The sequence below is a fragment of the Alligator mississippiensis genome, chromosome 4 (assembly GCF_030867095.1).
Source record: "Alligator mississippiensis isolate rAllMis1 chromosome 4, rAllMis1, whole genome shotgun sequence".
NCBI classification, from domain to species: domain Eukaryota; kingdom Metazoa; phylum Chordata; order Crocodylia; family Alligatoridae; genus Alligator; species Alligator mississippiensis.
In genome coordinates, this window is record NC_081827.1 from 141,834,669 (window position 1) to 141,851,051 (window position 16,383).

At 47.3% G+C, this 16,383-nt stretch overlaps 1 protein-coding gene across 1 annotated transcript in view; it reads right to left on the minus strand.

Annotated features, from left to right (window-relative positions):
* The window catches only part of KCNA6 (potassium voltage-gated channel subfamily A member 6), a 56,855-nt gene extending 41,944 nt beyond the window's left edge, over positions 1-14,911 (minus strand). The window contains exons 1-3 of the mRNA XM_059726209.1: positions 14,873-14,911; positions 8,835-14,839; positions 8,095-8,351 (exon numbers count right to left, since the gene is read on the minus strand). Coding sequence (XP_059582192.1) covers positions 13,316-14,839; positions 14,873-14,911 — 1,563 coding nt within the window. The 3' untranslated portion in view covers positions 8,095-8,351; positions 8,835-13,315. The remainder of the gene's footprint in view (positions 1-8,094; positions 8,352-8,834; positions 14,840-14,872) is intronic.
* Positions 14,912-16,383: the final 1,472 nt, after the last annotated feature.

Genomic DNA, 16,383 nt, shown 5'->3' on the forward strand with positions numbered 1-16,383 from the left:
AATGTGGTGCCTATCTTCAAGAAAGGGAGGAAAGTGGATCCGGCTAACTATAGGCCCATTAGCCTGACTTCTATCCCAGGGAAGATCTTAGAAAAGTTTATTAAAGAGGCCATCCTTAATGGACTGGCCGATGCCAACATCTTAAGGGATAGCCAGCATGGGTTTGTCGCGGGTAGGTCTTGCTTGACCAATCTCATTTCTTTCTAAGACCAGGTGGCCTATCATCTGGACAAGGGAGAAGAGATTGATGTCATATATCTTGACTTCAAAAAAGCCTTCAATCTGGTTTCCCATGACCACCTCTTGGAGAAACTGGCCAATTGTCGCCTTGGGTCCTCCATGACCCACTGGCTGGAAAATTGGCTCTGTGGTCGGACCCAGAGGGTAGTAATTGATGAAAGTCACTCGTCATGGTGTCCTGTGACCAGTAGGGTCCCCCAAGGCTCTGTCCTTGGACCCATACTGTTCAACATCTTCATTAACGATGTGGACACTGGAGTCAGAAGCGGACTGGCCAAGTTCGCCGATGACACCAAACTTTGGGGCAAAGCATCCACACCAGAAGACAGGCAGGTGATCCAGGCTGACCTGGACAGGCTCAGCAAGTGGGCGGACTAGAATATGATGGTGTTCAACGCCAATAAATGCAAGGTTCTCCACCTTGGGAAGAAAAACCTGCAGCATCCTTATAGGCTCGGCAGTGCTATGTTGGCTAGCACTATGCAAGAAAGAGACTTGGGGGTCATCATTGACCACAAGATGAACATGAGCCTGCAGTGCGATGCTGCGGCTAGTAAAGTGACCAAAATGCTGGCTTGCATCTATAGATGCTTCTCAAGCAAATCCCGGAACGTCATTCTCCCCTTGTACTCGGCCTTAGTGAGGCCGCAGCTGGAGTACTGCGTCCAGTTTTGGGCTCCACAATTCAAAAAGGATGTGGAGAAGCTTGAGAGAGTCCAGAGAAGAGCCACGCGCATGATCAGAGGTCAGGGAAGCAGACCCTACGATGACAGGCTGAGAGCCCTGGGGCTCTTTAGCCTGGAAAAGCGCAGGCTCAGGGGTGATCTGATGGCCACCTATAAGTTTATCAGGGGTGACCACCAGTATCTGGGGGAACGTTTGTTCACCAGAGCACCCCAAGCGGTGACAACTAGGTCGAATGGTCATAAACTACTACAAGACCGTTTCAGGCTGAACATAAGGAAGAATTTCTTTACTGTCCGAGCCCCCAAGGTCTGGAACAGCCTGCCACCGGAGGTGGTTCAAGTGCCTACATTGAACACCTTCAAGAGCAAACTGGATGCTTATCTTGCTGGGATCCTATGACCCCAGCTGACTTCCTGCCCTTTGGGCAGGGGGCTGGACTCAATGATCTTCCGAGGTCCCTTCCAGCCCTAATGTCTATGAAATCTATGAAATTGGACTGCAAACTAAGGCAGAAAGGAGCTAGAGAAACAACTTCCCTAGCATGTAGTAGGAGTTGGGGAGAGCACAGGAAACAACCATATGATTATGCAGTCATATGCTACACAGCTAATGCACATCTTTCAGATAAGATCCAGCAGGGATGAGGTCAGTGTCAGCAGGATAGGGTCCCTAGAGTATAACAAAAGTTTCAGTGTTTGCTTTATTTTTTGTCAATTGGCTTTAGTGGCTTATATTTTTTTTTAAGTGAAAAATAGTCTTGTAAACTGGTCCCTACAGTGCGATGGGCCCAGTGAAACCTACCAGGGACTTTTCCCCATCTACTTCCTGTGTTTTTCAACAAGTACTCATAAATGCCCTCTCTTGCCAGGGATAAAGGAATGAAAAAGCAATGACAAAGAATGCAAGAGACAACCTTGTTCTACCATATTGCAACACTTAAGGGCTTTCCAAGATATTTCAGCTCCTGTTTCTGGCTAGAGTCCAGAAGTCTGAGAAATGAACACTCATTTAAAGAGTTACCCCAACCTTCTACACCTGCTTACCCTCCTACCTCCTCCCAATAGGTTGCATTCAATGCTTGGGGAAAACGACTATACTGTTCTGATTATAAGTCTTTGCCATATCTTTAGGTTCAATTACAGGAAAAAGCTGAGCTTTTCCGCTGAATAGAAGCCAATATATATATATATTTATATATATATAGTGTCTTTGAATTGCTACTGCCATTATAGAATCCCAGAGGAGAATCCAGTCACTGAGGAAAGAACCTGAAGTTAAATGCACTGAAAGGACTAAAATAAAAACTGAACTGAAAACATTTCTGAGATGGCATTTTTATTGTAGACACAAAAATACCACAAGTACAAAAATCGAGATTATAAGGGGTCTGATCATAAGCCAGCCCTGCATAGCACTAGAGCCTGATTTTTAGGATTTTTCTGGAGAGAAAAACAAAGATTTATGATCAGAATAGTGCTTCACTTAGCCACATGCAAGCATTGGAGGTGAGACAAATCCTACAGTGCTTACGAGTGAAGCTCAATTTACTTAAGTTTTGAGTAAGGACTACAGGATTTGATCGGTTGTGGTCAAACCAGTGCACTGTGGCAAAAGGTCAGTGCTACTCAGCACACATAAGATTTCACATTGTACCTACTAAATTCATAGGACTCTTAGGATTTAGCCCTTTGAACACAAAAAGCACAGCAGCTTTCATATACCATATTCTGAGTTGCTTGATGTCAGGGTGTATGTTAGGATCCTGCAAAAATTCAATATCTCAAATTTATCTGTCGTATAACTCACTACAATGTAGGGCTGGAAGGGGGCTCTTGTACCATCAAGCTCGGTCCTTCGCTATTACAGGCAACAGCATTGTATAGCCCCGGTCCACAAGGGCAGGGAACAGGCTCCTGCTCCCTGCCCAGCTCCATGACCATGAAGCTGGGCAGGAAACAGGCTCTCCAGCCCCTGCCCCACAATCATAGAGCAGTGGCTGGGAACTGTTCCAGTCAGGGGCAAGTCCCAGCACTGTGTCCTGATCGAGTGATTGAGGCATGGGGCTTGGAAAGAGGTACAGGGTTGAGACAGGTCCCAGCCCTCTGCCCCATCTGCTGGTGGGGCAGCTAGCAGCGAGCTCCTGGCTGGGAAGGGAATCCCCACCCGGTAGGGGGCTCACCGCTACCTGCCCCACCAGCGAATCAGGGCAGGGAGCCGGGACCTGCCCCTCCCCTGCAGCTTTTTCCAAGTCCCCCACCCCCATTAGGGAGCAGGGGACAGGAGATCCCTGTTGCCAGGGCAGGAGGCCATTGTCCCTACCCGGGCTCTGGTGGCAGAGCCCACCCCGGCAGCAGGCAGTCCCCTAGGGACAGGGAGCAATGTCTGAGCTCTTGCCAGGAGACAGCTGTCTCCTGGCCCCGTGCTCCCTGCCATCCCTTGGGCTAGCACCCTCCCCCTGACATCTGCAGGGGACCACTACAGGGCCACCGGGGGCAGTAACAGATTGCTGCCATTAGGGGTGTGCGAAATGGGTCATATTCAATTTAAATTTAAATTCGGATTCAGCTCAAATCAGGGACAGTGATTTGATTCATTGATTCAGATCACTGTCCCCGATTCAGTTTGGCCGAATCAGAATCTGAAGATTTGATGGAGAATCAGTGATTCGGCCACGGACACAGCTTTAAATGTTTTTTCTACATACCTTGAAGTACCAGGCATGGCTTGTGAATGATGCCATGCTGGGGTGGATGGAGCGTCCCACAGCAGTGTGTGGGGGCCCCCTGCGTATTCTACGGCAAACCCAGAAGTGGTTCGGAAGAATTTCTGGTCCGCTTCCGGGTCTGCCAGGGAGCACACGCCGCCCCCGCTCCCCTGGCTTGGCGATCAGCCATGGGGGGACCCCGGGTGCCCCCACCCCAACCCAGGAGGCAGCAGTCACCAAGCCAGGGAGGCATGGGAGGGGGGCCACATGCTCCCCAGAGGACCTCGAAGTGGACCAGAAGTGCTTCTGGGTCTGCTACCAAGCACTCCTGTGGGACGCTCCATCCGCCCCACCATCACAGTGCTGATGAGCCACATGGTAGCTAGAGGTATGTAGAAAAAACATTTAAATCTGTGTCTATGTCTGAATCTTTCTGAATCTCTCCAAATTTCTCCAAATTGATACTAAGACATTAAAGGGTCGCCTGATTTGATTCGGATTTGGAGATTCAGCCACTGAATTGGGCTGAATCTCCACCAAATAGAATCAGGGACCAAACCTTTGCACAGCCCTAGCTGCCATGATCTGCAAATCTGCTGCCAAAACCTCGCTCATGTAGATGCCTGCCTGGGTCAGTTTAATCTAAAACTGATCCCACATTATTTGCATGTGTAGACATGCCCAATATCATCCAATTTTCTGCGTGTAACATCTCAAGCCTCCTGTATAACAAGGTCATCTCTTTCCTTTGAGTTTCATCAACATACTATCACTTTTTGTGCCAATCAACTTCATCAGTGAAATTAGCAAGTAAGATCAGGCATGACTGATCTTTGAGAAACTAGTAACCTTTCTCCAGCCTTAGACTTCTCTTTTGTAAAGACACCTGTATCATCTTCCCTTTCACCAGTTCTTTGCCCATTTCACAGTTCTGCCAATTTCCATCTTCTCCATCTTTTCACTAATAATTTTCCATGTGGCAATCCAGCTAATGGTAATTAGAGAGCTTTAAGTGCTGTATGTTCTCATTTCAAGAAAAACATCCCTGAAGTCCATGGAGTTACACTAGGTATTAATGTGGCCCAACAGTGTTACATTCAGTATTCTACAAGAAAGGGGAATCTATGGTCCACAGATCCATGGCTCTTTCCAGAGCCACAACACAATGGATGACAGTAATGGGAACAGTTGTAGGATAGTTGATATTTGTCTCCATTTCCACCTCAGCTACTGATCCACTCAGATCACATTCCCTGAATTCTCAGAAATTCCACTGAGGACCCTAGCCATTTTGCCCAAACACTGATAGTGGGATTGGGCCTTTTGTACATTAAATCTCCATGCTGGGTTCTGGTCTCAGTTGCAAATATGAATTTATGGGAAGACCACTGCTTCAGACAGGAACCAAAGCCTCAGGAAATGCAGACTGAGCACAGCAACAGATTAAAGCTAGGGAAAACAGCAATGCGAAAGACTCCCGGGAAACAGGATGGGCAATTATTTCATATTATAAAAGAAGAACAGAGCCTGTGGAAACACTATATTCCCCATAAGAGGCTGGATTCTGCCCTCAGACAAACTCATAATTGGGATTTCAGTAATTAATGCAGATGAGTTCAAAGCACAATGTAGCCTCAAATGTGAGTACAACCTACCCCTATGCCACAGGTGCAGTATAGCAACAGGGCTTCTTAGTGAAAGCACAGCAGATGGTGAGACTGATTCAGCTTTCACCAGGATAAATCTGTGGTAGTTTCATTGACATCAGTGGAGTTATTCCAAAACTACACTAGTGTACACAAGAGCCATATCTCTGTTTACTGAAAATGGATCCCATCACACTAATTGAAAAACAACAGATGTCTCAACTAGCAGTAAGAGGAGACAGGAATGTTCCCATTTTCTTCTAAATACCATTTTATTTCTCTCCTAAGAGTGTAAGAGAATTTGCCACATTTTGCTCTACAGGACAGATTCTCAGGTTCTTGGGTTGCTCAGGGCAAACCAGTACAGCCCTACAGAAGTTCAGGAAACTACACTTATTCACTGCAGTTTATGAGCTAGACTCTAAGGCACTAGCCCAGAGACATTAGGTTGGTTTCTCCTCTCACTTAAATCTAAAGTTACCTGCAGACAGCAGAGCAATGTCTGTATAAAAGTGGGAAGACATCAGAATCATTTTCCTTAAGCATTTGTAGGTCATAATAATTAAATTCTTCTGCTATTCACAGACTTTTAGCTAGCAAGCTCTGAAGCAGTTTAAAAAGGTAGGTGAGCACCAGTGTCATAGCAAGGAAGTTTGGCATCTAGGGCAAAGCCTGCAGCAGCAGACAGCCCTTCCCCAGCACACAGATCTGGGGGGCACCGCCCCCCCCATGCTTGCCCAGAAGTGCACACAGTGGCAGGAGTCACCCTCCCATTGTCTCCGCGCTCCCCCAATAAGCCGTTCATAGCTCTGTCCTGTACCCTGCCCCGGCTGGGTAGCCTGTTGGTGCCCCTTCACTTCAGTGCCTGGGGCAGTTGCCCCACTTGTCCCCCCTTGCTACAGCACTGGTGAACACCATTACAACCATCTCACATAAGAGGAAGCAGAGGCAAAGAGAGGATAAGTGACATGGCTGAGATTTCACAGAAAGTCAGTGGCAGCAGGGACTAAACCAAAGTTCTCCCCGAAATCCTTTTCGCTACCCATGAGACAGCACTGTCTTTGATTGCTTAAGTAATCAGTAACATAACTAAAGAGTATGTGGGGAGGGGGTGATTGAGGCAATAACCCCAGCTGCCCACCAAGGGGGGAAATGCAAAAATAGCAGCCACTGCAGTTGCTGGCTGGCCATATCAGTGCCAACAGCAGCCCAATAGCTGCCACTGCCATGTGCACCACTGCTGCCCAGGGCTCAGAGCTGCCCTGTTATATTTCTGTCAGTAATCTAAGCTGCATGTGGAAACCTGTGTGTCCAACTCACTCCACAAAAATCACTGAGAAAAAGGCAATTTAGCAAAGTTAAATCTGTCTCCACCTCTGTTTCACAAGAAGGAAGACTTGTTCATTTTTCTATATAAGTAGCAAATCCTCATGCAGCAGGCAAGGCTAAGGCCACATTTATCTTGGAAACTGCAAACAGCAGTGTTACTGTGTCCAGGCATTTCTGCCAAGACAGCAGACCCTGGACTGGCCTATCTGAAACAAACTAAAGGCCAAAGAACAACTAAGCCTTATGTAACCAATGCACTTCAATAAGGAAAGCAATGGCATAGTCCCCTTACTGAAGCCATGGGCTGCCTCCCCTATGATATCTTCTTGAGTTTATTTCCTTCCTCTGCTAGCTCATGTCTTATTTAGACCCTGATCCTATATATTGCTAAGCCCCTTCTGGGATTTCATAAGCAACTTTGTCTTCTGTTGACTTAGAGGGTAGTTGAAGGCACTCAGCACACCCCGGGAGGTGTTCATTATTTTACAAGATTCAATCCTGATCCTGCAAATGTCTGTTCCCATGCTTAACCTTATGTCCCAGAAGTCAGGAGCCTGACTCATGAGTGCAAAAGTAAGTGCAGAGAGTAATGTTTTTGAGATATGGACCTTGGCCAGGAAGCTCTTAGGAGCAGAGACACTGCACACAGTATGAGACAGTGCCATGTGGAGATCTGAGCTAATTCTGCATGCATTAGCTCCCAAACTAGAAGCAGCACAGTGGCATTCATTGTTTTCTCAGCAAGTCTAATTAGCCCAGGTACAATGCTATGCAAATACTGAGACACTACTGTCCTTGTAGAGTGCCTGCAGAGTGAGCTTGGGTATTTCCGTGTGGCACTGTCTAACACCATGTCAATATACCCTGAGAAGAAAATACTTCAGTACATCCCTGTGAAAAGGGTTACTGTGGATTTACTCTATTACAATTCAGATCCAAATCTGGTCCGCTGTCTGCAAACTTCTAAGCACTTTTTTGACACTATATAACAAGTAAGAATGATCTTATCAGATTGAACCTGGAGAGACTCCAGTGCCTTTGGTGGAGCAACTTCAGATGATGTACTTCAAATTGCTATAACTGAGAAGAGGACCTGTGGGAATGCTATAGGTAACACCTGTTGTGAACCACAGATCATTTCCCTGATGTAAATAGGATCTCTATTTTTAAGCTTGGCAAAAATAAAACAAGCAAAAGTCATTTTTGGAAAAAAATTAATACATGTCTTTTCTTGATGCAAAGCTGTAGGGCCATATCCTACTACAAATCAAGAGAGTGATGTGGTGCTCAAGGTTGTTATTTACACCAATTTGTGCCAGCAGATGAGGAGGGCCTAACGCATGGCATTTTCAGAATCTCCCATTATCGTTTTCTGTCTCTTCACCTAGGAGATTTTCCCTGCAGGCTGCAAATCTTAATTAGAAAATCTTTCCCATTAATTGCAAAAAAAAAGCAGTTAGTTAATAGAAGAAAGCAAAAAATGTTTACCTATTTTTGCTACCCTAGCAGATGCTGTAGCTCTTCTGCTCTGGGAATTACTGTGTTCACTCCAGCACAGTGGGGAAGATGGTTCTTTCTTGACCCTGCATCTTGCTGGGCTGAATTCCCTTTGCACTCATGCTGCTTTGTCTCCATGGGAATCTTTTTACATTAAGTGGAAGGGCCTGGCAGGGAATACCAGTCAGTCTATTTTCAGCCCCACACAGCCTGCAACAGACGCCAATCCTACCAGCAGAAATTGTAACCTGAAAAGCGAGACACAAAAAAAAGAGAGATTGCAACACTTTTGGTAGGAAAGGAATGCAAAACTTACCTCAAAGCTCTGTACATTAGCTTCCAAGAACAAAATCAAATAATTAATCTGCCCTGTCTTTGTTTTCTACAAAATATTCCTTTGGGAAACTAGCCAGGCCACTGATGGTAACAAACCAGGCACAGCACCCTCTTCAACAGAAAGGCTCAGAAACAATCAGAGGTCTCTTCAATCGCAAAGGTTTTGGTTTTTGTTTTTTGGTTTTGTTTTTTTGGTTTTGTTTTTTTTTGGGGGGGGGGGGGGTTTCAGCTGGGATAATCAAGTTGTCCCTCTTTTTTAATTCAAACTTTCTGATTCCCCAAATATTGGGACCTGGCATCCAACTGATTTCAGAATTACAGGCCTTTTACCCTGCCCAGCCCCTTGACTGACAATCTTCAGGACACCCTTCTCAGAACCCCTCCGCCCCTCTTACCATTTGCAGTAGCATATGCAAGTGCCTCCCCTTTTCCTGTATACATTGTCTGTTGCCATCAAACATCTGTAACGTCTGTCAGTCTTGATTTCATACAGAGCAGAAGCAGGAGGTGTTTGGGGATGGGAGCACACCTTCTTGGGCAAGCAAAAGAAACCACTTCTCCAAACAGTTGTAATAACCAGGCATTTGTGTCTGGGAAGCTGGAATATTTAGCCAGTGTTTTGCTTGTAGCCAAAGTCACAAGGTACAGAGAAATAGTCTGGGAGGTTGTTATGGAAACAAATCCCTGGAGATGCCGACTTTCCACAAATGCTTCACAAAGATGTGCTCTGACTTAAGAAGGGAAAACAGCAAGACAAATCGGCAGCTTTTTCTACCTCAGATATTTGAATTGGTGTGCTTGAAGTTAGGACCTTACAATGGAACTTTCCAAAACACCTACGTGACTGGAAGCCTAAGTCTTGGCAAAAGTCAACGGGACTTTATGCTTCTAAACTACTTAGATGCTTTTAAAATCCTGCTCCTAAATCCCCTAGACACCTAAATGGCTTAATAATCCAAAGATGCTCCATATGAAAACATCACTAAAGTCAATGGGAATGACAGGTGTTTGTCCCACCTGTATATCAGACTGCCTTTATTTAAGTGTCTGAATTTAGGCATTCCTATAGAATATTTAGTTCTCTCTTCCCCGTTTGCATGTCTCTACTATGACAAGGAAAATCCACAAAGTCCACTTCACTATTAAGTTCTGAAAAGACTGGGTTGTGTCTGCAGAAACTTCAGATTTTTTGCAATGCTTGCTTTTCTTAATCTGTGTGGTGGTTTTTTAAACGTGTAAAGACATTTCTATTAGCTATAAAAGCTACTCATGTCACAAACACCAAGCATACCAATTTACAACCAATTAGAAGCATTCCTCTAAATAAAAGCAATTTCCAGAAAACTAGAGAAAACTTTGTAGGAGATACTGGAGTTCAGTTATTGGTTATCAGCTGTTTCATCTCTTATCCTTTTTCATCTAAATGCCCAGTCACATGACCATGCAGGTTTGCAGAACAATCCACCCTTAAAAACTAAGTTTTCTGTCAGGCAGTGATCAGGAAGTCCAGACCAAGGAAGAAACAGACTGAAGAGTTTTGCTTCTGTCTTTGAGTCAGCGTGTTGTGCCCCTTCTCCTCAGCTCTGGTTTAGCCTGAGTTTTTTATATCTCAGTTTCAGGAAACTTTTAATTGCTACCCCAAACATGGGCATTCTACTGAGAGAGAGAGAAAGAGAGAATGAACACCTCTGATATCTTTCACTGCTTCACCAAAATAGCCAGCTTGTCCACCAATATACTGTGCACCTGCTAGAACTACAGAGGTTCAAGCAAAAATACTCTCTTCCATATAAAAAAAAATGAATTAATCCTATTAAAGTCCTTCTGAAATACAATCTCATAATGTAATAGCTATTTACTAGACTCTCTTGACAGATCAGAGTAACAGCTTGTATTTAGTCACTTGAAAGTCCCACCTTACAAATCATTTTTAAGTCCTATTAATTTTCATTGGGATGACATGCCTGATGCTGCTTGCTTTAATGGTTGATAAAAAGAGGCCTTAAGTCTTTGACTACACTATTAGTTGTTTTCATTGATAATCTACCAGTGGCTCTCAACTTTTTCAGACTAAGGCACCCCTCATTAGATTCAAGGCACCCCTTGGAAAATGCCAGCTCTTAGCTTTCCCTTATTTTTTTTACTATAGAAACATAACAGAGCAATTCTTTTGTTGCAAAGAACTCAAAAACAATACAACAAGTCTGAATGTTTTTGACACTATGGATTTCTGTTTGGAATCTCTGGGTTTATCTTGTGAATATGGCTGTGGCACCCTGCACACCCTTGAAAGACTCTCAAAGCACCATGAACCCCTATGCTCAACCCCCAATGGCTGTCCAGCCCAACTCTAGAAGCAATGCTGAACTCCTGGTTGCCGCCTCATCCACATTTCCCTTTAGTGTCTGGAATTCCACAGGGAAAGGGGAGAGAAAACAAGGCCACAAGCACAAGAAATCTACCAGCAGCAATCCCACAATTTCCTCTTCATGACTTCTGGCCCTTATGTACCCAATTTCCTCTATGACCCCCAATTAAAATCAAATACAGAGGAACAGATGCAAACAGCTTGAGGACTGACTCGTAGAAGGGCTCCACTCAAGGGACAAAAAACAAAATGTGGACAGCATGATAAAATACAGATAGGGCGAGGCCAGCTAAGGGCAGCCTCTGGAGTGACCCTAAGTATCAGTAGAGCCCCATCCTTCACTCCTTGTTCAGGAAAACTATCACCATTTGAGTGGGAGATGAGAATGGCAACATTTAGGGTCAGGTTTAAGGGTTTGTTTCTGCACCAAAAAAGACAATGGGACTTTTGCTACTGACTTCAGTGGGGGAAGGTTTTATGTCTAATGCCTTGGTCCTTCATTTGCACCTTCCCAGAACCCCTATGAAGTCCCTGGGGAGCTCTGGGAGAGAGCCAGGTGGAGTCTGCACAGGGGTAGGTTCTTGGTGGGGGACAAGGGTCTATGTGAGGAAAAGTCTCAATAAAGAATTCATCCAAGGTATGGAGTGAGATCTCAAAGCAACAAGAAATCAGTAGGGACCCAAAGGTGCACATGGATCCTGCCTGACAACCCACGTGGTTCTAACTAACTTAAGGCATGAAATAGATGCTCTTTAGCCCTGCTTTATGGTTGGCACACACACTACATAGAATATGCAGAAAATGTATAATTGCATCACTATATTCCATTATGCATGTTGTTTTATGTATTACATGTGTTACATGCAATATATAATACATTCTATACATGTGTAGCACAACACAAGGCATTGATGGCAGTATTTCTCTCTCTCCAGTGCCCATCCATGAATGCGAAACATATATTCAGTTTAGAAGACATTTCCTTCCTGAAGAATTTACCAACAAATTCTGTAAGCGTACTGTTCATTTCCCCTCTGTTTCCACTTCCAATGCTCCAGCAATTCTTAAATCAGACAGAAGTCAGTGTTAATTTAAATAACAAAATGATCTGGGGCACCTAGGATTCATCTGGAAATGCAAATCCCTTGTGTATTGACAAAGCAATACATCAGACCAGGATGTGCCTTTGGCATCACTGACTAAAGTTGTTCTCACAAAAACATGGAGCATGTGAATAGGTGTGACTTCACTTTCCAGCTAAACTAATTGTTTTGAGCATTTATTGGAAAACAAGAGTTTCCTCTCAACATGAAGCTTCTTCCTCATTTGAGAGATCACTATTCTGCTTTTAGGATTTAGTCAGATGAAATAGGGAAAATCCGAACTGGTGCCAATGCAAATCCCTAACACCTATGTCCCCAATTAATAGTACACTAATACAAATCACTAGTACAACTCCTGATTTGCACCAGGGCAGTGTATTTACAATAGGGATTTTCAGCAGTATAACTAAATCACTGTGCAGTTCCCTACTTTATACAAGTCCTGGCAAACCCCACTGAAGTCAATTGTTCCCAGTGTGTCTGAGTACAGACCTGGGCACTTGCCGCATAAAGCATGTTACATTTAAACATTGTTATTTAATACATTCATGGTAAAAATGAATCATTTCAAACATGCCTTGCATAGGAAGGCACTTACTGTGAAGATTTAATTGCTATAATAAATACTAAGTAACACCCAATGTAAACAAAGATATGTTCAAACAAACTAAAACAAAAAATTAAGACAGTCTCTACCAAACCCATTGACTTAAAACACAAAAGGCCTGTTTTTGAACACATCAACTGTGGCAAATTTGGGACAATAATCCTCACAACCAGTTAAGAAACTAAAGTGCTCCTGGATCTGTGCATCTATAAGCAAACAGAGCAAAAGGTGTCAGGGGAAGATATCTGTTTGCTTAATTTCCCTATAAGCTGCAGAACACACTGTGATGCGTGGATACAGCCTGTCCATTATGCAGAGGCTATGGTATGGCAGGCATGACCGATCCCAGCGCCAAGGGCACAGTGCTGGAACAGGAGCTCCGGACACAGCTTGAGCCAGATGTTTGCAGCCCTCTTAACTATTCCCTGCCTGGCCTTCTAGCTGCAAACATAGCTGGGGCTTCTCTTGTGCAAGGGAGAAATATTAGTCTTCAGTGCTATTACTGGCCAAAAGCACGCTCTCCTGCCATAAAATGGAAGGGTAAGGGGACAAGAAAGGGCACCCCACAGAGTAAAGCAAGGACATCTGACTGCACAAGCTAACGAGTCATGGCAAGTCAGGACAAGAGTGCCCCAATTACAATCACTGTGCTTTCAAGATCACAGTTCACAATCTGATGTGCTGTCCTGACCATATTCAGCTGCAAGTGCAGAACAGGTAGCACAACAGGATCCTGGATATAGGGATAAGGGCTGTGAAAAGGAAGAGTCTTAATCCACACCCCAAAAGAGAAGATTGTCACACTTCTGTCAGCATTTTCTTCTCTTTGTAGCCCTGGCTGTTGGTTGCAATGAAGTTGGGATATTTCACAGACTCCAAATCTTCTGCCTCCAGAAATTCTGATTTGCTGAGGGACGAAGTACTATCTCCCTTCTTGGGCTCAGAGAAGGGAGATTGCTGCTGGCCACAGGTGACATGGGTATACTGGCTCTGCTCCTCCTGGTCAGTTTCTCGGTGGTAGAAGTAATTGAAGTTGGACACGATGACGGGCACAGGCAGGGCTATGGTCAGCACGCCAGCAATGGCACACAAAGAGCCCACGATCTTGCCCCCAATCGTCAGAGGGTACATGTCCCCGTAGCCCACGGTGGTCATGGACACCACCGCCCACCAGAACGCATCCGGGATGCTGGTAAACAAGGAGTCGGGATCGTCGGTCTCTGCAAAGTACACAGCGCTGGAGAAGAGGATGACTCCGATGAAGAGGAAGAAGATGAGGAGCCCCAGCTCCCTCATGCTGGCCTGGAGGGTCTTCCCCAAGATCTGCAGCCCCTTGGAGTGCCGGGAGAGCTTGAAGATCCGGAAGACCCGAACCAGGCGGATGACACGGAGGATGGCCAGTGACATTGCTTGCTGCTGGCCCCCGTTATTCCCACTGCCGCCAGCCCCAGGCTGCTGCTGCTGCTGCCTCTGCTTCTGCTGCTGCTGCGCCAGCTCGGTGCCCAGCGTGATGAAGTAGGGGATAATGGCCACGATGTCGATGATGTTCATGATGTTCCTGGAGAACTCAGGCTTGCTGGGGCAGGCAAAGAAGCGCACCAACAGCTCAAAGGAGAACCAGATGATGCACAGTGTCTCAATGAGGAAGAAGGGGTCGGTGAAGAAGGGCCCGGTGGTGGCCCCTGGGTGCAGCGGCGGCCCCGGGGTGCCATCGGGTGCCAGCGGCAAGAGGAGCAGGGGGTCCTCGGCCAGTGTAGCCTCCCCAAAACCAGTCGGGGGGGAGGCCTTGCTGTCCTGGCGGAACTCGGGCAGGGTCTCCAGGCAGAAGATGACGATGGAAATGAGGATGACCAGCACGGAGACGATGGCGATAGCGCGGGCTGGCCCCGAGCTCTCAGGGTACTCAAAGAGGAGCCAGACCTGGCGCTGGAAGTGGTGGCGTGGCAGGGGCTTCTCCTCCTCCTGGATGAAGCCCTCGTCCTGGCGGAAGCTCTCGATGGCCTCCTGGCCCAGCTGGTAGAAGCGGATCTCCTCCAGGAAGACGTCGAGGGGCACCTGCACGGGCCGGCGCAGCCGCCCGCCCGACTGGTAGTAGTAGAGGATGGCGTCGAAGCTGGGCCGGTTGCGGTCGAAGAAGTACTCGTTGCGCAGAGGGTCGAAGTAGCGCACGCGGCGCCGGGGGTCGCCCAGCAGCGTGTCCGGGAACTGGCTCAGGGTGCCCAGCTGCGTCTCGAAGCGCAGCCCCGAGATATTGATCAGCACCCGCTCGCTGCTGCAGCACCCGCCGTCGCCCCGCTCCTCGCCACCCGCCGCCGCCGCCGCCTCCTCCCCGCCGCTGCTGCCCGCCCGCCCGGCCCGGGACGCCGCCAGCGCCAGCGGCTCCTCCGCCCGCATCGCGCCCCGCGCCCGGGCACAGCCAGGGGCTCCGCTCCGCTCCGCTCCTCCTGTTGCTCCGGCGCCGCCTCCTCCGCCACCACCACCGCCTCCTGCTCCGCCGCCGCCGCCGCCGGGCTCCCAGCTCCGTCTGTGTCTCTCCCTGGCTCCCAGCTCTGGGCGGCCCGGCCCGGCCCGGCCCTGCCCTGCCCCCGGCCGGGCACACGCCACACACGGGCGCGCTCACGTACACACCTGCCGGGATGGACGGAGGAATGGGGTGACGCGCACAGCTTGATCTCTCCCTCTCTCTCTCTGACACCCCCAGAGCTTGCTTAATATCTCTCTCTCACACACACCGCTCCTTCCCTCACATACACACACACCGCTCTCTCTCTCGCACTCTCTCTCTCACGCGCACAGACACAGCTTGTTCTCTCTCCTCTCTCTCACACACCCAGAGCTTGCTTAATATCTCTCTCATACACACACCGCTCTCTCTCTCTCTCACACACACACACACACACACACACACACACACAGAGAGCTTGCTTAATATCTCTCTCACACACACAGCTCGGTCTCTCACATACACACACACAGCTTGCTCTCTCTCACACACAAATAAATACACACAGAGCTTGCTTGATATCTCTTGCACACAGTTTGGTCTCACATACACACACACACACGCACACACACAGAGCTTGCTTTCTCACACACAGCTTCATGTGCAGAGGAGCCTGGTGCTACACACACACACACACCCCTTGATGTACAAAGGAGCCTGGTGCTACACTCACAGACAGGGCTTGATCATATATGCACACACACAGCTGGATCTCTCATGCATGCACACACACACACTGTGCAGAGGAGCTTGGTGCCACACAGCTTGATGTGCAGAGCAGCCTGCTACTTGCTTCCACCTTACTCCCAAACACTCCCACCTTCCCCACCAGAGCCTGTGGGCTGTGGGTAAGGGATTGGTACATACACTGCCCACCCCAGGCCCAAACCTGCACCCCTTCTCTCCCAAAGTGAGAAGCTAAAAGCCAGGCAGGAGGGATGGTTACAGCTCCTCCCCCCTCCTCTCCCTCCCTCCCCCAGTAGCTTTGCCCAGTACCCAGGTGCATTTCAGGAGCTAGCTCTGCAAGCAGCAGGTTCCTCCTCACAGGGAAAGTGCTTTAACAACAGCCAGGAAATGAAAAGCCCTGAGGAATAAGGTAGCAGAGCCTAATGCTCAGAGCACAGGATTTGTACTCAGGACACCTGTTTTTATTTTCCACCCTGTCTTTCCCGCTGGCTCCATTTACCCTTGAGACTCCACATTTCTGTAAAGCCTCTTAAGATCTTCACTTTATAGTTGCTGCCTTTGCATTAAAAGAGCAAAATGTGAAGTTACTCCAGGGCAACTGGACAGATGGACACAAGCCTCTCAAGATGGGAGTCCCAGAACTGGGCTCACCACAAGGGCAATTTCATATGCCAGG